This window comes from Somniosus microcephalus, chromosome 22 (genome assembly GCF_052327205.1).
Source record: "Somniosus microcephalus isolate GS21.2 chromosome 22, FLI_Smic_1.0, whole genome shotgun sequence".
In the NCBI taxonomy this organism is placed as follows: domain Eukaryota; kingdom Metazoa; phylum Chordata; class Chondrichthyes; order Squaliformes; family Somniosidae; genus Somniosus; species Somniosus microcephalus.
In genome coordinates this window covers 56,786,171-56,812,317 of record NC_141008.1, presented here as the reverse complement: position 1 = coordinate 56,812,317, position 26,147 = coordinate 56,786,171, and the positions used below count along the sequence as shown (strand labels likewise).

General features: G+C 43.9%; 1 protein-coding gene across 9 annotated transcripts in view; it reads right to left on the bottom strand.

Annotated features, from left to right (window-relative positions):
• ksr1a (kinase suppressor of ras 1a) overlaps positions 1 to 25,683 on the bottom strand; it is a 195,341-nt gene extending 169,658 nt beyond the window's left edge. For all 9 annotated transcript variants that reach the window (XR_015073253.1, XM_085964817.1, XM_085964819.1 and 6 more), the window contains exon 1: positions 25,060 to 25,683. Coding sequence is in view for 8 of the 9 variants with exons in the window: in XM_085964817.1 (XP_085820943.1) it covers positions 25,060 to 25,320 (261 nt within the window). In the remaining variant the exon portion in view is untranslated. The remainder of the gene's footprint in view (positions 1 to 25,059) is intronic.
• Positions 25,684 to 26,147: the final 464 nt, after the last annotated feature.

The following is a 26,147-nucleotide window of genomic DNA, read 5'->3' as shown; positions in this document are numbered from 1 at the left end:
GCCCATCTGCTGCTGCCTGAAACCCAAGGCTTTGGTTACCTCTGGACTCGACTATTGCAATGCTCGCCTGGCGGCCTTCCATCCTCCACACTCTCTAAACTTTAGCTCACCCAGACTGCCCGTATCCTATCCCACTCCTAGGGCTGCGCAGCCATCACTTCTGTCCTTGTTGACCTATATTGTCGCCTGGTCCTCCAATGCTTCCATTCATCCTCATGTTTAGTTGCTCAAGACCTACGTTCTGGAATTTCCGCCCTAAATCCATCCGCCTCTCCTCCTTAAAAATTACCTCTTTGATCAAGCTTTTGGTCTGCACTCCCAATATCTCCTCCTTTGGCTCAGCATCCATTTTTACCTGCTTACACCTCTGTTAAACGCCTTGGGACATATACTACATTAAAAGGCGTTATATAAATCCAAGTTGTTGCTGCTTGAAGGGGCCTCACTGGCACCAGGCTAAGATGGGGAAATCTGCCACGGTTGCCATTCCTGTGATCCTCCTTTCTGTTCCCTCTTTGCCCCACCCAAACAGTGCACACAAAAAGGTGGTTGAGGACAGGTTCCGCTATACTGGGCTCCACAGAAAAAATATCCAGAACACACTGTGCAGTCTCAGACAAGATCTTGGAACATGGAATCTCATTCAACCATGGACTGACACCTCTAGGAGAAAACGAGAGAACTGTATGACAAAATTCTATTTCCAACATTCCCAATTTAACATGCTTACACTTGATGGCCCAGTAATTCCGGGCCCAACGTGTGAGTAACGACGGGGTACTCACGTGTGTGCCCAGAGGAATTGCCGGTTTTCAGCATGCACAGCGCATGCGCTGAAAACCGGCATTTCCTGTCCTCTGACCCAAGGGGTTAAGAGGCTGAACGCGTGCGCGGTATCGGGCAGCGCGTGCGACTTGGATTTCCTCTATTTTTAGAGAGTTGCACGTGTGTAAAGGCCTCCGGTATTTACGCATTGAAAAACCACAAGTACTTAGTTTTTCAGGTAAGTGGTCTATTAATACAATTGAGAATTTTTTTTTCCCCACAGGTTTGTTATTTTTAAAGAATTTACAGTAAGTTTAGTTTTAGCCCCAATTTTTTATATAAAAATTTTCAAATTTTAAAATTATTGTTTAAAATAGTTTTTCAGAGTTCTTTATGGTTCATTTAAGTAGTGCAATGTTTTTTTTCATTTTCTTTCTAAGTAGTGTTTTGGGGCCAGGAGTTTTCATGAGTTTGACAGCTCTTACTGTCAAACTCATGAATGAACTTTTGCAACCTCCCATTGGTTGCCCTGTGCTCACGTGATCCCAGCCGGCTCATCGCACTAAGTACGCCGCTGGGTCATGCACGCACAGCACGGCAGGACCTCAAGTGGGCCAGTGAGAGGAAATGCAATGCGGGCCAGAATTAAAATGTCAGCGCGCCGGGTAAGTGAACATCGGGGGCTTGCACGCACGGCAAGCTCCCGATCCTAATTTCAGGGCCGATGTGTCTTCTGCTCAGTGCTTTTAAACATCAATTAACTTTTTTAACTGATTTTCTTGTATCTACAAAGCATATCAGAGCAGACTGGCTGCTTCTGACAAGGCAATTTCAGCCAATTGAAACCTAGTATCTGCTTACCTAGTGACATGGCACCACTTCAGCCTCTGGCGTGTGAAAATGTGTCAAACTGGAAATAAATGCCAATGGCCGAGTCACCATTGGCAACAGAACTTAAACACACCCAGATGAATAAACTCATCCACAGTATAGTATGGATTAAACCATGATCGTGGTGAGTTAACTGATTTCACTGTAGTTGGTTGCGGGGAAGTGGGCTTGATGGGCCAAAGCAGCTTTCTCACATGTCGTTACTCTTTGACATTAGGGACTAATATTGACCATGAATTTCTGGGTGGCCAGTGCAGACCTATATAGGTGGCGAACATGCAAGATCTGAACATTCTAAATATACAAGAGCATGACAGGAACAATATTTTCAGTGTCCGCAGATAAGCTATTTTGCAACAGAATCATACTTGGATACAGGCGCAATGAGAAACAGATGGCATTTCTGGAGCCATGTGCATTTACTGCAATTTGAGTCAGCACTGTGCTAGATAACCTGGAAAGGATGTGAAATGGCATCACTGCCACGTCAGTGGAGTCATTTAAGTAATGGGGAAAGAACAGACCTGCAGTACTTCATCCCTTTACTGAGCCGGTTAAACAATACAACTGCTTATCTCAATATTTTCAAAAAACCTCGCTCTCAGAATTTGCATTTGTACAGATCTACTCTTGATCCATAATCATCATCTAAACTTTTGTATATTGGTAGCTCGCAAAGGGTTCAATTTCACAATGGCAACTTCAGATACTGGGCTTTGAAAACAGAGCTTGTACAGCTTCAGCTAATGCAACTTTGTATCCTGCATAGACAATGCACATGACAGCTGCCTAGCATCGCTCCCATCCTCTTAGAGGCCCTAGTCTCTGCTTGACACTTCCCCAAAATGTCAAGATCAGCATCATCTTACCACCTGGAGAAGCATAGGTACAAACCTGTGGCACTGTATTTTGGGACACCAGTTTTACAATTTGCTCTTTAAAAGAGATATCGGGGGTAAAATTCGACTGGGGGGCGGGGACGCAAAACGGGCAATATTGCACCTGCCGCCAGTTATACACTGCGCAGGATATTCAGTTCCATTAAAATCAATGGAACTGGAAATCGGGCAGGGCGTATAATGGTCAGCAGATGCGATACTGCCCGCTTTGTGACCCCTCCCAAGTGGAATTTCACTCCCATCCACTCAAAGTCTGAATTTGCCATCAGAGGGAAACGCAACTCCCTGCAAAGAAAAAAAGTAACGGACAGAGGCATAATATTTCAGCAGAGAAGGAGGTCACGCGACCATTGTGCCTGTGCAGGGTCTAACTCCACACTGAAGCTCCTTACTCTAATCTCACTTCTCTGCTTTTTCCCCTATACCTATTAATATTTTACTAAAAAGTATTAATTCCCTCTTAAGTTAGGGCAACACTGTCCAGTTATATTCATATTTTGCTGCTTGAACAATCATCCTCTCAAAGTGCTGTCCCTTCAAAATGATTTATTTTATCTTGCAGCATAGCTGTTCAGCAGTTAATCTGCATTATGCGGCTTGCATCCAACATCATCTCTGTTCCAACAGTCACTGGGGAAATTGCTTATTTCCATATCCATATGCTACCAGCTTGGCTCTTTTCTTTTTTGGATGAGCAACAGACTTCACATTCAGAATTTGAAAGCTGGTGTGTTAAAGGCTTTTTTGTCCTCAAAGATAGATTTTCCCCCCAATGTTCTGAAAGTCTCTTCTATTGTAGCAAAAGAAAAAGTAATAAAAAACAGAAATAACTGAACTCCCTTCAGTAAAATTAAAACAGGCCTACTAAACTTGGATGGAAAAAACATTGACTGGCGTCACATTCTCGAATTGAACCAAGCTGGAATACAAGTATTGAATAACTCATTTTAAAGCATTTCTGGTTGCGGTTATTCCTTTTGCAACAAAGTAGCCTTTTTTCAGGGTATTGTAATACATGAATAACCCATGTCAAAAGGTTTAGTGAAGCATGATTAAAAAAATTAGAGTGCAGAGTAACCAATATACATGGACAATATTTTCGCCAGAGATCAGTTGGACTTGCATGATGCCGATTATCTACGGAAATATCCTAAATGAGCGGCTTTATTTTTTTACCAGTGAATTCAACATTCTTCTGAAGAATCTGTTACCATTTAAAGATTCCTTTAATCAATCCATTTGATACCCTTCATGCAAGCAACACGAGTCCAGAAACTTGCTGAGAATCGCAGAGTTGCTTTATTATTAAAATATAAGTGTTTGGACATAAGCTAGAGAAAAGAATGGCTATCCCTGTAATATAAACTTGAAAAAAAAGGACATAATCCCCATCTGCCAACATCAACAGTATTAGGTCAGATATATAGAAACTAAAACTTTCCAATACATGGATTATGCAGATTATGGGATTACTTATGTAAAAGCCAAATACTGCAGATGCTGGAAATCTGAAATAAAAAAAGAAAATGCTGGAAATACGCAAGTCAGGCAGCATCGGCGGAGAAAGAAACAGAGTTAATGTTTCAGGTTGATGACCTTTCTGATGAAAGGTTATCAACCTGAAACGTTAACTGTGATTACTTATGAATTTTTATACAGATTATAAATTTCTTTTAATTTTATGACTTATGTTCTTCAAGATTCAGAAATGACAAAATTTGAAGTGAAGAGACAAATGCAGGTCTACAATGGGTATACTTATATTTCAACTCATCATGCAAGTTTTCCTTAATTACTATCTGAGCTACAATACACTATCAGACTACATGGGGAGAGGGAAAATATCCTGCAAACCAGTACTAAGCATTTAGGATATTGATTTTTAAATACAAAAGTTCGCTAAGGACCATTACAAAAAAATGTCAGCTTGATCGAAAAATAAACCTAATTAATTAAGCCTTCCTGACAACAGCAGGTCACTGAGCATATGACCAGAGAGGAGAATAGCATATGAAAGGAGGGAAAAATCAGCTGGACTTGCTCCAGTTTGTCAGTGACATAGAAGGTAGCCGTGAAGATTACTGGACTTACCAACCTCTTAAGAGTGCATGGGTTGGAAGATAACAAAAAGGATTCAAGGGACTAAGTCCTGCCTGATACCCAAATCAGCCAGCCAAAACAGCATGAAAGATTATGCCAGCTCTCTGCCAATGTGATCATGCACAAACACAATGCTGTGGCAGTTCCTGTGAAAAAACATGCTGTTCTTTGTGAGTAGGCTGGGGTGTGAGATCAACTGCTGTACAAGGCTCATCAAATTCAACAAACTGATATTACATCCCAGCCCACTCATTGAGCGCAATCTTGTTCAAGGGCAACCGATGTAATCATTTACTTTACTGCTATGAGAAATAGAATACTGGAACATCAACCTTAAGCGCAAAGCCACTTGAGAACAATCGGACATAAAACAGCACAGCAGATGAGAAATGTCTCAAACTGTGCTTTTCCTCAAAGATCCCTTGTGAAAATGAATCGAACAGATGGTTGGATGCTGCAGGGAGTTTGATAGACACTGGCCTTTCACCCTCTGAAACCCATGTCCAAATCCAGCTAGACTGATGGAACAAAAGTCACATCTATCCACTAGCTGTAAGGATCCTATGTGAAATGCGTGTGTGTGTAGGACAGTGTATTTGAAGTTTAAAAAGGGGGAGAAGGAAGTGCAATAGGGATCGCCTTCCAAAGGTTGGGACGCAGGCCTATTTCTAGGCTGGAGCTTTATTCCGAACGTAACCATGCTACTTCTGATCCTGGTGAGCACAAAATTCAAAAAGGGACTAAATATTTAAATCCATTATCCACCCCAGCGAGTCAGTCTGTAGATGTACAGTCACCAGAATGTCTCAACCCCTGCAATCTCACCCCATTTTCCCGGAGACAGTTGGCACAGCACCCAACGCAAACAACCCATCTATATTTGATACCTTCCAAGTATAGGTTACTTCAGGACAAATGGGAATAGAAGGTGCACTACTCTGAAGACATTGTGATTTGATCAAAGAAAATTTCAATTTCCCTTAATTGAAAGAAAAGCAGTAAAATAATTCCTTTTCTAAAAAGCACAATTAAACTACACTGCTCCTTCAAATACAGATGAGGACCCAATTAGATGCTCTTACCCTTTCCTTTACTACAATTAAAACTAACATTAGTGACCTAGAAAACAAAGATGTTAATTAACCTTTAAATGTTCCCAGAAGAGGTGATAAAATCTGTGACTCATGCCAACACCACCCAAAGTTTGTTCATCTTTTCACAGCAGCAAGTGAAAGCCATGCAACTTAAATTCAGGGCAACAGCTCTTAACTCCATAAAGCCCATGTCTGGCCAAGGCTTCAATACCACTTTATAGCTGGGGAAATTCTTTTTGCACAACTGAACCTGTTACAAGAAAAAGCATAATTGGCAAAAAGGTCGAGAACCAGAGGACACACATTTAAGCTGATTGGCAGAAGAACCAAAGGCAACATGAGGGGGGCCACTGAGTTTCGATGATCAGCCATGATCTCATTGAATGGTGGAGCAGGTTCGAGGGGCCGAATGGCCGACTCCTGCTCCTATCTTCTATGTTTCTATGAGGAAAAACTTTTTTACGCAGTGAGTGGTTAGGATCTGGAATGCACTGCTTGAAAAGGGAGGTGGAGGCAGATTCAATCGTGGCTTTCAAAAGGGAATTGGATAAATACCTGAAGGAAAAAATTTTTGCAGGGCTACGGGAAAAGGGCGGGGGAGTGGGACTAGCTGAAGTGCTCTTGCATTGAGCTGGCACGGGCTCGATGGGCCGAATGGCCTCCTTCTGTGCTGTACCAATTCCATGATTCTAACAAGAGCAGGAAGTTCTCCATGTGCCCTGCGCAAAATTTTTCCCTCAATCAACCCTACCAAATAAACACGATTTGCCCTGAACAAATCTATGCTTTATTAGTCCATGCTTGTCCGAGTGGCTGTTAATGTTCTCCCGGATTATTGTTTCTAAAAGCTTCCCCACCACTGATGTTAAACTGACTGGCCTGTATTTGCCAGGTTTAACATTCTCCCCTCTTTTGAATAAGGGTGCAACAATTGCAATCCTCCAGTCCTTTGGCACCACCCCAGTATCTAAGGAGGATTGGAAGATTGGGGCCAACAACTCAACAATTTCTACCCTTACTTCCCTCAGCAACCTAGGATACATCCCATCTGAACTGGGTGACTTATCCACTTGAATTACCGCCAGCCTTTCCAGTACCTCTATTTTTAATCTCATTTACCATAGCTTTGGTAAAGTCCTCTTCCTTGGTAAACACCGATGCAAAGTACTCATTTAGTACCTCAGCCATGCCTTCTGCTTCCACCAATAGTTCTCCATTTTGGTCCCACCATTCTTCAGACAACCCTTTTACTATTAATATGCCGATAGAAGACTTTTGGATTCCCTTCGAGAAGTGTTATATTCTATCAGAATTTTAAAACTTAGTTTTCAAATTATAAAGCAAACCAGTAAAACAAAGTTATTTAACTAAGTTAGAGTATTAAATATGGATGAACGGGCCGATTTTTGGGCTTACCTTATGGTTGTTAGAGGCTACATGGGCAAAGTTAAATAATGCAAATATATCCAAAAACGTATTTACTTTTGATGCACAGTATATCAAGAGTGCTAAAGAGCTTACTCACAATGCCTATTTTACAGGTGGAGAACACAAGAGAGGATGCTGTGGAAATTCAGCTTTGGTCATTACAAAATGCATCCTGTTCAGGCTAAGAGGGGAGAAAAGGAAGTTTTAAAAGTTTTAACACAGCCCCTTGAAACTAGAGCAGTGAGAGCGTCAAAGATGTACTACAGTCTCGGTCACAATAAAATGGACCCTTGATTAGACAGAATTCATGACACTTTCAAAACACAATGGAAATATTAATTTTGCACCAAACATTCTGCCATTCAAGTTTGTACGGTGACTCAGCAAATTTATACAGCAGCTAAATTTCCAGCCATTCACATTTATAAGGTTTCCAGCATCTGCAGTGTTTTCTTTTTGTATTGTCGCACATTTACAAGAGACAGTGCATACAAGACACATTTTCAACCCATTAATCTCTCCAAGTCAAGTCACTTCCTGCTCTAAAGTTAATACAGATAACTGTTACCACATGCTTTTTAAAATGAAGAAAACCTTCACGCACATTTAATTAATCCCTTGAACTGCTGCACAATTTGTTTTTATAAAGTAAACTGTTCCTTTAATTTATTGTGGGTCTTGGGGCCTGAGTTGCAACCTAAAATTGGATAATCTTGAGGTATAACTCAGACCCAGAAAAAGTTCTTTAGCGTTAGTTGATCATATTTTAAACGAGCTAAAACACAATGGAAAAAATATTCTCTCAACACCATAAAAATAAAGCATTTTTCTTTTATTCCTTACTTTAGAGAAAAAAGCTTACTACAGGAAACTTTGGTTTATCTGGAGGTTAACTGTCCGGAATGCTCGATCCACCGGCAAAATTCAGGAGTCGGTTCAGTAAGTTTTTTTTCTTTTCGTTGCTTTTTTTTTTCCCCAAGGTCTAGCTAAAGCTGTTGCTTAGCTACAGAGACGCTTGCAAGCTACGACCGACTGTTTAGAAGCTAAGCAACAGGGTTTGTTGCTAGATACGGAGCTCAAAAGCTCCGTATGTTTTAACATTAGCGCTGGTTTGTCCGGCAGTTTTGATGGGACGGCAACAGCTCGGTCCCGTCGGTGCCGGATAGCACAAAGTTTCCTGTATATAGCAGAGCATACCTGACCATAACAGGAGTTCACCAGTTCATCGCAGTGCTTTTAGAATCTATTTTACTGAGATGACAATGGCTATAAATCTGGCTGATGAGCTGAAAGTCATGGTAGCTTACTTAAGAAAACAAAAATTGGCTGTTGGTCCAGCATGAGAACGTGAATGGACGTCTTGCTTTTGTACTGGGCTTCATAGCTGAAGGAATAACTTAGCTGAAGGAATAACTTACCTTAAAGGTATCAAGAGAATAACTAACAGCTGGGAGTGATTATAAGGCATTAACTTCACAACTTCAGACAACTCCCCTCTCTCTCTTTCTCTCCTTTTCACCCCACCCCAAGCTGATCTGGGTTGCTTTTATTCGATTTGGGGTCTTTTTCTGCAAACAGATGCTCTCCATACCGATAACGTCCACATGAAAAATTAAACAATTGTAATATAACCACTGCAAGGATTAGTACCAGGAAATATGGCCAATATTCTCCAACTTTATAGTATGTTACAAAGTTAACCCATGGCCTGAATGAATTATAATTCAAACCAAGACTGTTCAAAAATAATCTTTGAGACCACAAATTCCAGCCCTTGATTCACATAACTGCCACAATTAACAGCTCAAAATTGGTACAAATAAATTCAGGAACTGTAAAGTACAGGATGCAGACCAAGAGGTCAACAGGAACAATAAGCATTGCCATGGAGTTGCTTAACCACCACAAATTTTGATGTCCCTCTAAGTGAAGGGACTGTTTGACAGGGGAAAAAAAACTACAGCAGTTAAGAAAACAGATAATGACAATGATGCACCCACTTATGACATACTAGCTGGGGGGGCACAGCATTGCCAGGGCAGTTTAGAGGGCCGCGTGGTTGACGGCCGGCCGCTGCCGCTCCCCCGCTCTGTGTCTCGGGCTGAGCGGCGTGACCCGAACTCGCCTCCCGCTCCAGCGGGCCGACGCAGCTGCCCCGCTTGCTGTTGAGGAAAAGCAGGGGGAAAAATGGCGGCGAAGTTTCGGGAGGCTACAGGATTAGGTCCCGCCTGTGACACACCGATTGGTCAACCATCAGGTCACTGAACTGTAGGATTGGTCAACCATCACGTCACTCAACTCTAATGAGCGGTAGGATTGGTCAACCGCTAAGGAGCGGATTTTTGAACTTTTTTTTGTGTACTGTCCGAACAATTTGTCTGACCAAAAAATAAATATGCCTATGACACTCCCCTGATCATCAGCTTTCTTTTGATATAACATATGTGTAGGTACGCTCTATAACTTTTGAGTGTATAGCGGACAGACAGACATACTGCATAGATTTACATGGTCACAACTACCCCACACCCTATAATGTGTAAATGCAGTCTGTGGCACTCAATTATTGGCCACTGGCCAAATGTACACAAACCAACTGTTAAATTAAAATGGAGAGCTTTCAGATGATCTTTCAGAAGAGAACTTGATTCCACACGGATCTAAAAGAACATGGAAAATTATTCCTGCTGTATTGGGGTGGGCTGGCGGGGGGGGGGGGGGGGGAAAGGATGGCTGAAGAAGCAGCAATGTACTACTTCAAGTTGTCACATCTTGCGAGCAAAATGCAAATGCTGCATTTAGAATAGAGAGTTTGTCACCCAGATATGTTGTTGTTGCACGCTACTGGTGCTAGGGAAAATCTGCTATGGAGAGATAAACTGAAATGCCAGGAAGAGGTCAAGCAATGGCAATGCTGCACTGCATCTGCATCCTGCCCCAAACACCTCGTTTTCCTCACTTCAAGCAGGTCAGCATCCAGTCAACCAAAATTAGGCTGCACTGGAATATATCTACACAGAACACTGGCAAATATCTTTGCTTCTATTTATTCTTAAGGGATTAGTATTTACTCATACTCCGAGTTAGTCCAACCTGCCTTTCATTGAACCCCCCTGCCATAAAAAACTCACCAAACCCATTTTACAGATTCAGACAAGTGTTAGAAAATATTAGAAGGAACCTGATTAAAACTATACAGCCCCTTATCTCTCTGAATAATCTCTATATTTATACAAACATTTACATAGCACTTAAGGGTGCTGAAATAAAATCTGTTTTACATCAGTGATACAACAGTTCAGGTTGAACTCTGGTTTCCCAGCAAAACATTTTTTAAAAACTCTTTAAACGGTTATGTTTTTACCAAAACTTATGGTAATTCTATTTCAATTATTTTAATTTCTAGCCAAGGCTGTCACTCATTAGCTACAGCCAGCCTCGTTTGCAAAAATTACATTGCTGCAAAAGAAGCACAACCAAATAGCAGTCAGTCGACATTCTTGATGGAGCACCAAATGAGTGGCTAAAATCTTGCAAGCACAGATCTTCCCTGCTTGTATGCAAGGAATAGGTTTCTTTTTATTTCATCTTTCTTTTCTTTGTGTCCTAGATTTGGTATCCAAGGCTCCAATGAAGATAATTTCTGAGTGCATCAACACAGCTTCCACCAGTTCGACACTGGCAGGTTTCTGTGTCGAGTGCAATACTAAATGATTCATAAGAACATAAGAAATAGGAGCAGGAGTAGGCCAATTGGCCCCTCGAGCCTGCTCCGCCATTCAATAAGATCATGGCTGATCTGATCCTAACCGCCAATCTACTATCACAGAACCATCTCCTGAATCTAACAGAATTAGACACACAAAATAGGAGCAGGATCAGGCTACACGGCCCCTGGGCCCACTCCCCACAGGGCCATGACCAATCCGAACCTAGACTCATGTCCAAATTCCTGCCCGCTCCCCGTAACCCTTAATTCCCTTTACTTCTAGGAAACTGTCTATTTCTGTTTTAAATTTATGTAATGATGTAGCTTCTACAGCTTTTTGGGGCAGCATATTCCATGGACCTACCACCCTCTGAGTGAAGTAGTTCCTTCTCATCTCAGTTTTGAAAGAGCAGCCCCTTATTCTAAGACTATGCCCCCTAGTTCTAGTTTCACCCATCATCGGGAACATCCTCCCTGCATCCACCCGATCCAACCCCTTCACAATCTTATATGTTTCAATAAGATCGCCTCTCATTCTTCTGAACTCCAATGAGTAGAGTCCCAATCTACTCAACCTCTCCTCATATGTCCATCCCCTCATCCCCGGGATTAACCGAGTGAACCTTCTTTGTACTGACTCGAGAGCAAGTATGTCTTTTCTTAAGTATGGACACCAAAACTGTACGCAGTATTCCAGGTGCGGTCTCACCAATACCTTGTACAACTGAAGCAATACCTCCCTATTTTTATATTCTATCCCCCTAGCAATGAAAGCCAACATTCCATTGGTCTTCTTAATCACTTGCTGCACCTGCATACTAACCTTTTGAGTTTCGTGCACCAGGACCCCCAGATCCCTTTGTACTTCAGTACTTTCCAGTTTCTTGCCATTAAGATAATAACTTGCTCTACGATTTTTCCTGCCAAAGTGCATAACCTCACACTTTCCAGTATTGTATTCCATCTGCCAAATCTCTGCCCACTTACTTAGCCTGTCTATGTCCCCTTGAAGGTTTTTTATGTCCTCCTCACTCACTACTTTCCCTCCCATCTTAGTATCATCTGCAAACTTTGATATGTTACACTCGGTCCCCTCCTCCAAATCGTTAATATAGATTGTAAAGAGTTGGGGACCCAGCACTGACCCCTGCGGAACACCACTTGTTACTGATTGCCAGTCTGAGAATGAACCATTTATCCCAACTCTCTGCCTTCTGTTAGATAGCCAATCCTCTATCCATGCCAGAATATTACCCCCATCCCGTGATTTTTTATCTTAAGCAATAATCTTGTGTGGCACCTTCGTCAAATGCCTTTTGGAAGTCTAAATACACTACATCCACTGGTTCCCCTTTATCCACCCTATATGTTACTTCCTCAAAGAACTCCAGCAAATTTGTCAAACATGACTTCCCCTTCATAAAACCATGCTGACTTTGTCCCATTAAATTATGATTATCCAAATGTCCTGTTACTGTCTCCTTAATAATGGACTCCAAAATTTTACCTACCACAGATGTTAGGCTAACCGGTCTATAGTTTCCAGCCTTCTGTCGACTGCCCTTTTTAAATAAGGGTGTTACATTAGCAGTTTTCCAGTCTGCCGGGACCTTTGCCGAGTCCAGGGAGTTTTGGAAAATTACCAATGCATCCACAATCCCTACCGCCACTTCCCTCAAGACCCTAGGATGTAAGCCATCAGGTCCAGGTGATTTATCCACCTCGAGTCCCATTATTTTACCGAGTACCACTTCCTTAGTGATTTTGATCGTGTTTAGCTCCTCCCCCCCTATAGCCCCCTGTTTGTCCAGTGTTGGGATATTCTTAGTGTCTTCTGCTGTAAAGACGGATAAAATATTCATAGTGTTTTTGCCATCTCCATATTTCCCACCATTAATTTCCCGGTCTCATCCTCTAAGGGACCAACATTTACTTTCAATCCAAAAGGAGACCAAACAACTTGGAGCGCCAAGGGCCAGGACATGGATTAATTTCAACCACTCTCCTCATATCGAGATTCTATCTCAACCATGCCATTGGGGTAAACACCAAGCGGAGCTCATCCATATCCCTACAAGAGGAAGGAGGAAAATTGGATAGAAATTGTGCACATTTGTGATCTCCATATTATAAAAAAGGATGTAGATACACAGGAGAAGGTGCAAAAAAGATTTACAAGGACAATACCAAAACTGAAAGGATATACTTATCAGGAAACGCTGAACAGGCTGGGGTTTTTTCCTCTAGAAAAGAGATGACTAAGGGGGTGGGGGTGGCCCAATTGAGGTCTTTTAAGATTATGAAAATGTTTGTCAGGGTCGATGTAAAGAAAATGTTTCCACTTGTTTGGGGGGGGGGGGTGGGGGGGGGTCCAAAACTAGAGGCCACAAATATAAGATAGTCACTACTAAATCCAATAGGGAACTCAGGAGAAACTTCTTTACCCGAAGAGTGGTAAGAATGTGGAACTCGCTACCACAGGGAGTGGTTGAGGCAAATAGAATAAATGCATTTAAGGGGAAGTTAAATAAGCACGAGGGAGAAAGGGATAGAAAGATATAGTGACAGGGTTAGATGAAGAGGGGTGGAAGGAGGCTCGGGTGGAGCATAAACAACTGGAGGTGGAGGGGAAAAATTGTAATACAGCTGTGACCAGTGTCCATAGAACTCTACCTCAGCATTGGTATAGATTTAGCATTAATTTCATTGTATACCTGGTGAAGTCCTGGGTTTTTGAGACCCAAAGGTCCCAAGTTCCATTTAAAAAGGGAGACAGTGCTAATCTGGGCAACTACAGGCCAGTTAGCTTGACATCTGTGGTAGGGAAAATTTTAGAGTCTTTAATTAAGGAAAATAGAAGCAGCCAGCACAGATTTCAAAAGGGCCGATCGTGCTTAACAAACCTCATAGGATTATTTGAGGAAGTAACAGGTATGGTAGATGGGAGAAATGCAGCAGACTTTAACAAAGCCTTTGACAAGGTGCCACAATGAAGATTACCAGAAAGGATAAAGAGGTATAGCTGCAAAGGGATATGGGGGAAGTGAGCTAAAAAGTGGCAGATGGAGTTCAATGTCTGTAAGTGAGAGGTGATGCATTTTGAATAAACAGCAATAATTATACTCTGAATGGAAGTAGGCTTGATGCTGTGGAAGTGCAGAGGGACTTGGATTATAGAATAATAAAAGCAAAGGAGGTAACAATGAGCCTATATAAAACCTTAATAATACCTCAGCTAGACTTGTGTGTGCAGAATTGGGCTCCACACTAAGGGAAAAATATTGAGGCAGGTTCACCAGAATGTTGCCTGGTCCGAAGAACTACAAATCTGAAAGAGGACTTGAAAAATGCGGGCTTTTTTGTTAGAACAGTGCAGATAATGGGTCAATATGAAAGAAGTTTTGAAAATTATGAAAGGATGGTAGAGTAGATAAAAGGTGAAAGTGGGTATAGAAGATTAGATGCAAGAGATTTAGAACAAAGAGCAAGAGAAACTTCTTTAGAGAGAGAATTGAGAGGTTGTGAAATTCACTTCCAGGGTTATTAACTGAGGCAAAAACTGTGTCAACATTCAAGATTATGCTGGATAGATAAATTAAAGGAAAAGGGGATAAAAGGGATATGGGAACAGGGTGGATCAATATTATTAGGACTATGCTCACATGGAAGGTAACTGCGAACACGAGCCTATCAGGCCAAATGGCTTGTTTCGGAGTTGTAACTTCTACACATTTCTATGTAATTCCTAGCCTGTGCTGCATTAGTCTATCTCAGCTCAGGTGGCAGTAGTGGTGCTACAACTGATCTCAGTCCCCCTAAAAAACAGCAAGCTGTAGGAACGGAAGTTCCTATCCGAATAATGAAGTTCGACGCAGTGAAACAAAATAACAAAGTTTAATAAACAAACAACTTAACTGGTAAAACTACAGGAGCAGATGTAAACAGGTCTGTGCAGCCTCACAGCCTCTCTAAGACTGCTACTAAGTACTGGAAGCAGACGTCATGACGTCATCACGTTCCCCGCGCCAACTGGGGGTCACGTGATCGGCGTCATGACATCATCACGCGAAAATGCAAGAAACTACATACAGTTTAACAGTGCAGTTCACAGCTGCACTACATGGTAGTTAAAGGGATGATTACTAATTGCCCAGTGTCTCTTGGTGGCTCCGCCACAGGCGCCCCCCCAAGAATTCTCTAACAGACAGCGTCAAACGAACAGGAGGTTTAATGATTCTGCCCGAACAACTACGAACTTCAGGCAGTGGAACGTTGGGAGACGAGCCGGTGCTTGGCTGTGTCTGAAGCGGTGCATCTGGGGTGGAGGAAACAGTAGCAGAAGGTGTAGGCAAGGATGAGGCAGAAGCAGGCAGTTCAATGGTAGGCTGTTGCATAACTGGTCTAGCAGCCAACGGTGGTCGTCCACGGCGAGGTGGCTGGGCAGCAACAACTGGTTCACTCCGATCTAGATGTGCTGGTTTAAGTCGGTCGATAGAGATGGTATCGGACTTACCTCCCACTTCGACCGTCAAAAATTTCTCTCCCGCTGAGATGACAATAAACGGTCCAGCATAAGGTGGTCTGAGTGTATCTCTATGAGCGTCCTGCCGAATAAAAACGTAATCGGAACTCCTAAGTTCTGCTGGAACATGAGGCCTCTGTAGGCTGTGATGCGAGGTTGGAATAGGCAGGAAATTCTTTGCCGCCTCGTGATGCTGAAGGAGCTGCTGAGCAGGCGACCACGGTTCTGTATGTGGAGGAAGGAAGTCCCCTGGTACTCTAAGTGCTTGACCGTAGACTAACTCAGCCGATGAAGCCTGGAGGTCATCCTTAGGGGCTGTACGGAGGCCTAGCATCACCCAGGGGGAGTCTGTCCACCCAGTTGGGACCACGCAAGCTGGCACGGAGGGACGCCTTTAGAGACCGATGAAACCTCTTGCATAGACCGTTCGCTTGCGGATGGCAAGCAGTGGTACGGTGCAGCTCGGTACCCAAGCCCTCTGCAACTGCGTTTCACAACTCTGACGTGAATTGTGGACCTCGGTCAGAGGAGATGTCAGATGGCACCCCAAACCGGGCCACCCACGACGAAATAAACGCCCTGGATACGTCCGCTGCAGTGGTAGCGACCAAGGGAATCGCCTCTGGCCACCTGGTAGTGCGGTCCACTATTGTCAGGAGATGCATGAAACCCCGCGAAGTGGGGAGGGGACCCACTAAGTCCACATGTACGTGATCAAACCGGCGTTCCTGCACCTGGAAGGTGGCCACTGGAGCCTTAACATGACGATGGACCTTAGATTTTTGACAGTCCACGCAATGGTTTGTCTAGTCCCGAACATTCGAATGCATTCCCTTCCAAACAAATTTGCAGAACATGAGCCGTTGTGAAGCTCGCATCCCCGGGTGTGATATGCCATGTATTGCCTGAAAAATCTTCTTACGCCATTCGACCGGCACAATGGGCCGGGGCACTCCCATGGATGTGTCGCATAAGAGCGTGGTTCCTGCTGATTGGAACATAACATCGGCTACCTGCAAGCTAGAAGGCGTGGTCCGATCCGGCAGATCCCGAAGTTCAGGCGTTTGTTCTTCCGCCAACCCGACGAAATAGATTCCCAGGTGAACTGCCTGGACTGGGGCACGTGAAAGGCAATCGGCCACGAGATTATTTTTGCCGGACACATGTCGTAAATCCGTCGTAAATTCAGATATAAATGTAAGGTGGCGCTGTTGCCAGGCTGACCACGGCTCCGTCGTTTTGGCCATTGCGAAAGTGAGCGGCTTATGGTCCACGAATACAGTGAACGGGCGTCCTTCTAGGAGAAAACGGGAATGCCGGATGGCCAGAAACAGGGCCAGCAACTCCGTCAAAAGTGCTATATTTTCGCACATTCTTGCGCAGTTGGCGGCTAAAAAAGGCCAATGGCTGCCAAGTCCAGTCAACCCATTGTTCCTGAACCGCCCCGATGGCGTAATCGGAGGCATCGGTAGGAAGGGCGATGGTCGCGCCCGGGAGTAGGTGTGCAAGCATAGTTGCGTCTGCCAACGCCGCCTTGGTGTCAAGGAACGCCTGGTCCATCTGCGGTGTCCAAGTGATAACATCTTTACCCGACTTCCCTTTGAGTGCTTCGTACAGTGGCTGCATCAATTGGGCTGCCTTGGGGACAAAACGATGATAAAAATTTACCATCCCCAGGAACTCCTGAAGAGATTTATATATGTGAGGCCGCGGGAATGCCGTAACTGCCTCTACCTTGGTGGCCAGTGGGACGGCGCCTTCGGAGGTGATCCTATGCCCCAGAAAGTCAATGCTGGTTAACCCAAACTGGCATTTGGCTAGGTTTATGACGAGGCCATGTTGGCTGAGACTGGCAAAGAGTGTACGTAAATGAGCCATGTGCTCCTTCTTATCCTTACTAGCGATGAGAATGTCATCCAAGTAAATGAAAATGAAGGGAAGGTCCCGTAACAGAGTCCATGAGTCGCATTTTTCAATCCAAACGGCATGCGGAGGAACTCAAAAAGGCCAAACGGTGTGATGACCGCCGTTTTGGGGACATCTTGAGGGTGCACAGGAACTTGGTGATATCCACGGACGAGATCTACTTTGGAAAATATTGAGTTGCCAGCCAAATGAGCCGAAAAATCTTGTATATGCGGTATTGGATACCTATCTGGCATAGTGGCTTCGTTAAGGCGTCTGTAATCCCCGCAAGGCCTCCATCCGCCACCTGGTTTAGGTACAATGTGTAGTGGGGAGGACCAAGGACTATCGGAGTGTCGGACAATCCCAAGGCGCTCCATGGTCTGAAACTCTGCCTTTGCGGCTGCAAGCTTTCCGGGTTCCAATCTTCGTGCCCGAGCGTAAACAGGCGATCCCGTTGTGGTGATGTGATGCGCCACACCGTGCCTCGCGACTGCTGCCGAAAATGTAGGCCTGGTGAGCTCCGGGAACTCGCCGAGTAGGCGCCTAAACCCTTCCTGCGATGGAACCGCACAGGCAACCGACCAGGAGACAGCGGTGCTGCGGTGGCAAGGCACCACGTGGAAAGTAGCCCATTAATGAGTCGACAATGTTGGACGTCGACCAGAAAACCATAGGCACAGAAAAAATCAGCCCCCAGGATGGCCTGTGATACTTTAGCCGTTATAAACTCCCACACAAAACGTTGACCTCTGAGAGTTAAATTAACTGTCCGTTTACCGAACGTGCGAATGGCCGCACCATTGGCTGCCTCAAGGGAAGGACCGTGACCGCCGGATTGTAGATCTAGCTTTGAAACTGGCAAAATACTGCACTGAGAACCAGTGTCACACAAGAATCGTCGCCCTGTCATGGAATCCGTAATGTAGAGGAGTTTTCCCGCTGAACCGACTGCCATGGTGAACTGGGTGTGTTTGTCAGACCCCGTCATCCTCATCGAAGTTTGCGGGCCTGCTGGAGATTTTTTTCAGCGAAACTGCAGGGAGGACGGCAGCGTCGAGCCTTGGCGCCAAAACGGGCGTGGTACACACACCAGCCTGCTGGAGGAGGGCTGGACTTTGCTCGCATAGGGGAACGGCGCCTCGTGGCTGCACAACTCTGCTGTGTGACCATAAAAGTCTTGTCTGCCTCTGCAGCAAGCTCGGCACAGTCCGTAATCGTAGAACTGGCCAAGGCTGCCTGAACTGGCTCAGGTAGCTGGCAGAGGAAGAGTTCTCGAAACCAAAAAACATTGGGGCTCCGAACCCAAAAGCGTGAGCATCTGGCTCATCAATTCCGATGGTTTTGAGTCCCCGAGGCCGGGCATAGCAATAAGCCTGCGTGCACGCTCCGACTTATTTAGACCAAACACCTGTAGTAAACGAGTTTTTAGAGCTTCATACTTGCCCTCTGCCAGTGGGTTGCCCAGGAGGCTGACGACCCGCGAGGCCATGGCGCTGTCGAGAGCGGAGACCACGTAATAATAACTGGTCGAATCCGCTGTAATGTTCCGGAGTGCAAACTGGGCTTCTGCCTGGAAAAACCATGCTGCTGGTTGCTGTTCCCAGAACTGCGGCAATTTAAGGGCAACGGCGTTCGTGTTCATGATAAATATCTCGACGAAAGTTGTCCGACGAGATCGGGGTCACCAATGTAGGAACGGAAGTTCCTATCCGAATAATGAAGTTCGACGCAGTGAAACAAAGTAACAAAGTTTAATAAACAAACAACTTAACTGGTAAAACTACAGGAGCAGATGTAAACAGGTCTGTGCAGCCTCACAGCCTCTCTAAGACTGCTACTAAGTACTGGAAGCTGACGTCATCACGTTCCCCGCGCCAACTGGGGGTCACGTGATCGGCGTCATGACGCGAAAATGCAAGAAACTACACAGTTTAAAGGTGCAGTCCACAGCTGCACTACATGGTAGTTAAAGGGGTGATTACTAATTGCCCAGTGTCTCTTGGTGGCACCGCCACAAAGCCAGATTTCTCACTCCCAACTGTTAGCCCGTGACCCTTGGAAAATACATGCGTGGACGTCAGGCTCAACGGTGATGCACTGCACCAAACATAGTTCCAATATTCACCATCAAGACTCGCGTGGAGTGTAACACCTTAGGCAAGGTATTGGAGCGCTGCCAGGGCGTGGTACAGTACCCCAGTAAAAGTCAGTGCTTTCAAAAGAGGGGAGAAAACAGGAAGGGAAAAAAACGATTGGATTTGTTTAACCAATTTCTACCACAGAAAACGAAAGAAGAGTTGAGTGAGTGAAAGTACACACTTCAGTTCATATTGCAGCACTGAACAGAGCCAATACAACAAGCCCACCAGAGCAACCTCAGGACATGAAGATCAAAATAAAATTGTACATTTCCCTGCATTCTTTTTTTAAATCTTTTAAATGAAAATATGCTGTGATCCAACAATGCTCCATAGAATCACGTAACAAACAAGAAAAAAATGGCACTCCTAAGTTGCCAGACATGCATTAAGTTTCTTTTTACTACTTCCCTTCCTACTCCCCCCCTTTAGGGCCCCTGCACACTTCCTTGTTCAGCAGGTGGATGGGTCACATGATCCTTCATAATTAGTTGCCATTTCTTGTTGTCCTCCTTTCTGTAACTTTACTTGCACCCACCCAAATCCATTAAACATCACTCTCCTGCCAAGTTTGGACAGATGACCTGTTGCCAGACCTCTACCCACACTAAAAGCCAGCCATGGAGCAAAAGCAATCACTTTATTTTCCTTCATTCACTCAATGCTGTGCTCAGCATAGTAATCCCCACAAGGCCCAATAAAGATTGGATTGGGACATGGCTGATGCGGAAAGTTTCTCTTGTTTTCTCCCTCCTTTCGCCTCCACCCAGCTGAACCCATGGAAGTGCTCCCCCACTACAGAAAGTGTTGCATAGAATAAAAACAGAAATTGCTGGAAATGTCTAGCAAAGTCCAAAGATGTGCGGGTTAGGTTGATTGGCTATGATAAATTGACCCTTAGTGTTAGGGGGATTAAATACGTGGGGTTACGGGGATAGGGTGGGAAATGTGTTGGTATAGGGGTTACGGGGATCGGGTGGGATATGTGTCGGTGCAGGCTCGATGGGCCGAAATGGCCTCTATCTGCACTGTGGGGTTTCTGTGATTCTGTGAAGTCCATTCAGATAGAGACCCTTCATTACAATCACCTTTCTTTGCCCCCCCCCCCCCGCATGCTAACAAACTTGCTGTGTATTTCCAGTGTTTTCATTGCTGATTTCCAGCATCCAGTTCTCTTTTAGGTGCTCCTGTTCTATACACTTGTCTGACAAAACAGACAAGAAAAACAAACTTTCCAATTAGGACAGAAGAGCTTGATAGCATCAAGACTGGAATCAAAGTCTCGCTATTTGCTACAAGAGCTTATACTGATTTTAAGTTTCCCAACCCCATTCATCTATCATACCAGCTGATCATCAGTGGCATTGCTCATGCCGAGTCTAGTGCACAGTTATAATGAAAAGCAGCTAGCCTGGCCTGTCCTGTTCCGTTAGATCATGGTTCATCTATTGCCTGTGGGGAAATGATCCAAATAGGTCCCGAGGTCCATTTGAAGCTCACTTTATTGTTGGAATTTTCTCTGGATTGGGAGCGATTTGTCTTCTTTGCTGGATCGCTCAACAACCTTTACAGATTTGTGTCAAATTTTTAAAAAAGCAACAGCAAGTAACTTGGTTTCTTTGTTTTTGTACACCTCTTAAAAAAAAGTTATTCGGTTAGTGTTTCATACAAAGCATAACATCTGGACTGTGTCCATCCGACGCTCTCAAAACTAGTATATAAAAAGAGAATATAGATAGGTACTGTGTCTAAATCATACTTTTTATTCCTGTTTCAACTTTTATCCCCCTCCCCCCCATCCATACCCAGATTAATTTCATATAGAGAACAAAAAGACAGGTCATCAATTTACTCAATCTTCGATAAAGGTCATCTGCAATCATGAGTTTTCACAAAGCGGTTCAATATTCGATTATGTAAAGGATTCTCCTGCCCTAGTAAGCTGCTCCATATAAATATATAATGAAAAGTCACGTGTTAATTTAGAGTCAGGAGACAGTCAGTTAATGGAAAAAATATATAAAAAGATTGCTTACATACACCGATCTGAATGTCTAACTACTTATATAAAAAGCATACTCTTCAAAACTGTGAGCAACTATAGAAATGGAGCACAGATACCCAAGCGCGATAAGCTATGAATTTTAAAAAGAACCCTTTCAGAGAAAACACTTTAGGTGACCCAGGTCTCTTTCCCAATAAGCATAAAAGTTATATTCATAAATTTATATTCAACTAACCTAGCAATCTCTATAGTTAGGTTCATTTTTTCCAATTCAGGAGGTGATTGGATTTATAAAATAACTTTTCAACCCCAATAGGGGTTGACATGCTTTTCTATAGTTTTAGCGCAAAGGCTAGGAAATGCAGAGACATGTTCACTAAATTGGAAGTGTGACGATTAGAAAGGTCGACGCAGAATACCTCAATAGCTTAAACAGAGTTAAGTAAAAGCCACAAATGCCCCTACTACCACTATCTCCAAACAGGAAAATAAGTCAGCCATGATAATGCAGATCATGATTTTCCCCTTGCAGTGGCCACAAAGTATTTCTTTCCTTCTGTTCCCCTTACACATAAACCTTTAGAAAGTGAGCAAGTGGTATGGGTTTATCCAGCCTCCAGCCAAGTGGAGGAAAAGAATTCAGAATTTGTCTCGCTGGCATTCACAATGTGGCAGAATGTGTTAAGATACCAAAATGCTGGACGACCAAGCTGCCTACTTCAACGAGACCAAGACTGTACTTTAATGCTAAATAGTTTATGCAGATACATGTCTAATGGTCCAGTTTGACAGTCTCTGTGCAGAAACATGACCCACACAAAGCATGCCAAATGTCTACACTCAAATCCCTCCATGGCCTTGCCCCTCCATCTCTCTAACCTCCTGCAGCCCTACAACCCTTGGAGATTTCTGCATCCCACCCAATTCTGACCTCTTGCACACTGTAAATTTTCACTGCTCCACCATTGACGGCTGTGCCTTCAGCTGCCTAGGCCCAAAGCTCTGGAATTCCCTCCCGAAACCTCTCTTTCCTCCTTTAAGACGCACCTTAAAACCTACATCTTTGACCAAGCTTCATCACCTCTTCTAATATCTCATGTGGCTTGGTGTCAAATTTTGTTTGATAACGCCTCCGTGAAGTGCAAGTTTTTGTTATATTCCCTTGTATGGGCACAAGTTAAAGAGGGGGGGGGGGGGGGGGGGGGGAGACTCCAGTCTGCACTGGGATAGAAGACTAATCATGATGGCAGATTACTCGAACTATTTCCTCGGGCCATTTACTTGCCTCAGTTACATAGGTGCATAAGGTCAGATCAGCTCCAAAATTAGACACAAGCTGTCCTCTGGGTGTGCAATATGTACTAAAATCTGTATTAATGTAAAGCAGACCCATACCCATTACAGGAGTCTGTTCCTGTCCATTACCATTCATTTCAACATCTATGAAATCATCCGTGTTATACCATGCCTGTGCAAAGGAACAAATATGCACATATAAAATCAACAAAAGAAATTCCGAGGAGCAGTTACCAAGAACATGCAGTATAACTAGAGCAGCTCAACTAACCTGTCCTCTTACATTCCATACCCTCTGCTCATTACAGCACTTGAGACAAATATGTATATAAATGTGGGGCAAACCTACACGAAAGTTAAATTAATTTAGTGCTGTAGGCAAGACACCATATCCTCCCCTACACAACTGAACCCGGAGGCTGCAACCAAACTGCTTCGACCCTCAAGTGGCAACAACTCCCAGCCCATGTACAGTCCTTCCTCAGCCACCGATGTATCACTATCAGCAAAAGTGGTGAGAGAAAATAGATCAAATATGCTTAGTAAGGTCAAAGCCCTGTACTACATTTCAACTATGTTTTAAATCACGTAAATGCCAAACACATTTGAAAGAACTTTAAAATCAGCTTGTGTCTTTGTACAGTAGTGACATAGTCTTATCACATTGTTCATTAAATGAGGAGGAGTTGTTCCGTTCTATTTTTAGAAACAACCACAACACTATACAGCAACACACCACAACTGTGGAGACCAGTATTACTTCATCCCCCGATAATCCATAAAGGACTTTTCGTACTGCTGCCACCCAACACCCACAAACCAGATCTTGGCTGGAAGAAAAAAACTTCCATTATCCAAAGACACGACCACTGACTGTCTCCCTCCATATTTGTAAGGTCTTGGTTGCAAGTTAGATTGGTGAAAAGAAAGATTAAAACACACAAATCCACACGCTAAAATTCGTTGTGAACCTCAAAACATACCCAACACCCCCTCCCCTCCCAAAAATATCGCCTTCTTTCAAAATACAGCGGGCTTACAACAGACAGGCGAGTGCTGCAGTGTTGCGACTGCTCATTTCGGGAGAAGTAGGTTATGCTGATCTCATCGTTGTAGTGTCTGCTCTCAATACAGGCCTAGGGCTGGCACTGAGTCTTCGAAAAACATTAACACCCTTGCAAACGCAGTTAAAAATGTCACGAATATCCCTAACAGGTCTGGAGAAACTGTGAAGCCTCCTCTTTTTTTAAAAAAAAGCTGACGACACAGAAAATGCTGGGACATGTTTAAACATTTCCAGGCGAGTTAGGACAGCGGCTTACCAGGATCACTCAACCCCCCGCCAAAAACTACTAACACACTCGTAAAAGAGCGACACACACACACACAGAAGTGTTCGAAAATCTCTATGGAGCTGCTGGGAATCCTCAAGACCAGGCGCACATAAAAAAGTACCAAGTCACTCCTTTAAGCAAAACTGCTTAAAAGAAAAAAGGTATCTCCTTACCAGCATGTATTGGCTTGTGGATTAAGGGTTAACGTCAGCTGTTGTTGGGTCTCAGCTGAACACATAGCCAAGACAGGGAATAATACAATTAATGGCTAGTCGTGGGTAAACTCCAAATTAGCACACGTAACATTTTATGATTAGGACCGCCTCTCACCATGCGAGTTTCGTTTCGTTTTGCGCGCACACAAGATCACAATAAAATTACACACAACTTGGTTACTACTTAAAACAAAGATAAATGCTACACAATTTGCCAACTCCCCCCTCCCCCACCAAAAAATCAAACGCCAAATAAAAAAAACCCACAACAACCTTGCTGCACTGTGTAACTTAATTTCTATGCATTTTATTTTGGTTTCAACAGCAACTGGTTAGGTCAGATAAGAGAGACAGGTCCATGTTGTCTCTATGTGCTCAACGATGCAGGCAGCATATTATCAACATACGGCGTGTGGCTGGGAGTTTGCAAATGATGTGTGCAGGTGCAAAAATATCTGGATCATCACTGTAATGAGCAAATCCTTCATAAATACCCTTTTTAAGTGCATTAGAAAAACATACGGAGCTTCTTTAAATCTAAAAGCTGCTGTTGGGAGTCTGTCTCTCTCTTGAGGCTTTATTTCCCCTTTTTTGCTGCCCTTGTATTGGGGATTTGCAGAGAGAGAGAGAGAAGTGGTGGTGGGGGGAGACTTTCCTCTCTCCTTTTTTCTGGTCTCACTTTTCCCCCTTATTGCACTTTGCGGAGTTCCCATCTTCCCAAACACAATAAGAGATATATATATATATTTGTTTACCTCCAGCATGCGGATCTCCTGCTGTGTCAAGTCGTTAGAAGCGGCGCATTTGGTCCTGAGCCCCTCCAGGTTGGAGATGCTGATGTCGATCATGTTCTGGTTCAGCTCGCACTGCTGCAGGGCCTTCCCCAAACTCAGCTCCCCTTCCTCTTCTTCCTCCTCCTCCTCCCCTTCTTCTTCACCTCCTTCTTCTTCAGCAACTGCAGCCTTCGTTATTTTATTACTGTGACTGGGATGGCCCTGGTTGTTCTCTTCAGCCATTCCTAAACATTCGGCCTGCTTTTTTTTCCCCCAATTCAACTCAATCTCCTCCTTCTCCTCCCCCCACCTTCAAACAAACAAAAACTGCAAAAATTAAAAAGTTTTCCTCACACAAAATTAAAAATATATATATAAATATTTTTTTCTTTCTTTTGCAAAAATGCCAATGCAAAAAAATAATAATAATGCACAAAGTATTTAGTTCATAAATTTCTCGCTCCTATATAAACACATCCGAAGCCCCGGTCGCCGCTCAATACTCTGGAGCAGCTCCCTTTTCTTTTCCCCTTCAGTCAGTAAGCGGCGAGGAAAGGGAGGGCTGAGCGGTTGCTAGGGCGGCGCGCGCTGCTCTCTGGGAGTTGTAGTCGCGCCCTCCCCTTGGGCGGGGAGGCCAGCGAACTACAGCTCCCACAAGACACCGCGCCGCCGCCCAACGCTTGGGCTGATTATTGACCTTGCTTCCCCTTTTTCGCAGATTCGCTTCTTGTCACCCAGCTGGACTCCTCCCCCCACCCCTGCTCCTATCCCACCACCCTTCTTCCTAGAAAGAATTTTTTTAATTATTGAATAAAACTATCCTCAAACAAAAACAAATGAAAGTGCCCCCCTCCTATTTCTCATCTACTTTCCCACATTACAACAGTGACTACACTCCAAAAGTACTTAATTGGCTGTAAAGCGCTTTGAGACGTCTGGTGGTTGTGAAAGGTGCTATATAAATGTAAGTTTTTTTTTTACATGCTGCCCCTTGGCGACATCATCTGAAAACACGGCCTCAGTTTCCACATGTACGCTGACCGAACCCAGGTCGACCTCAGCACCATTTC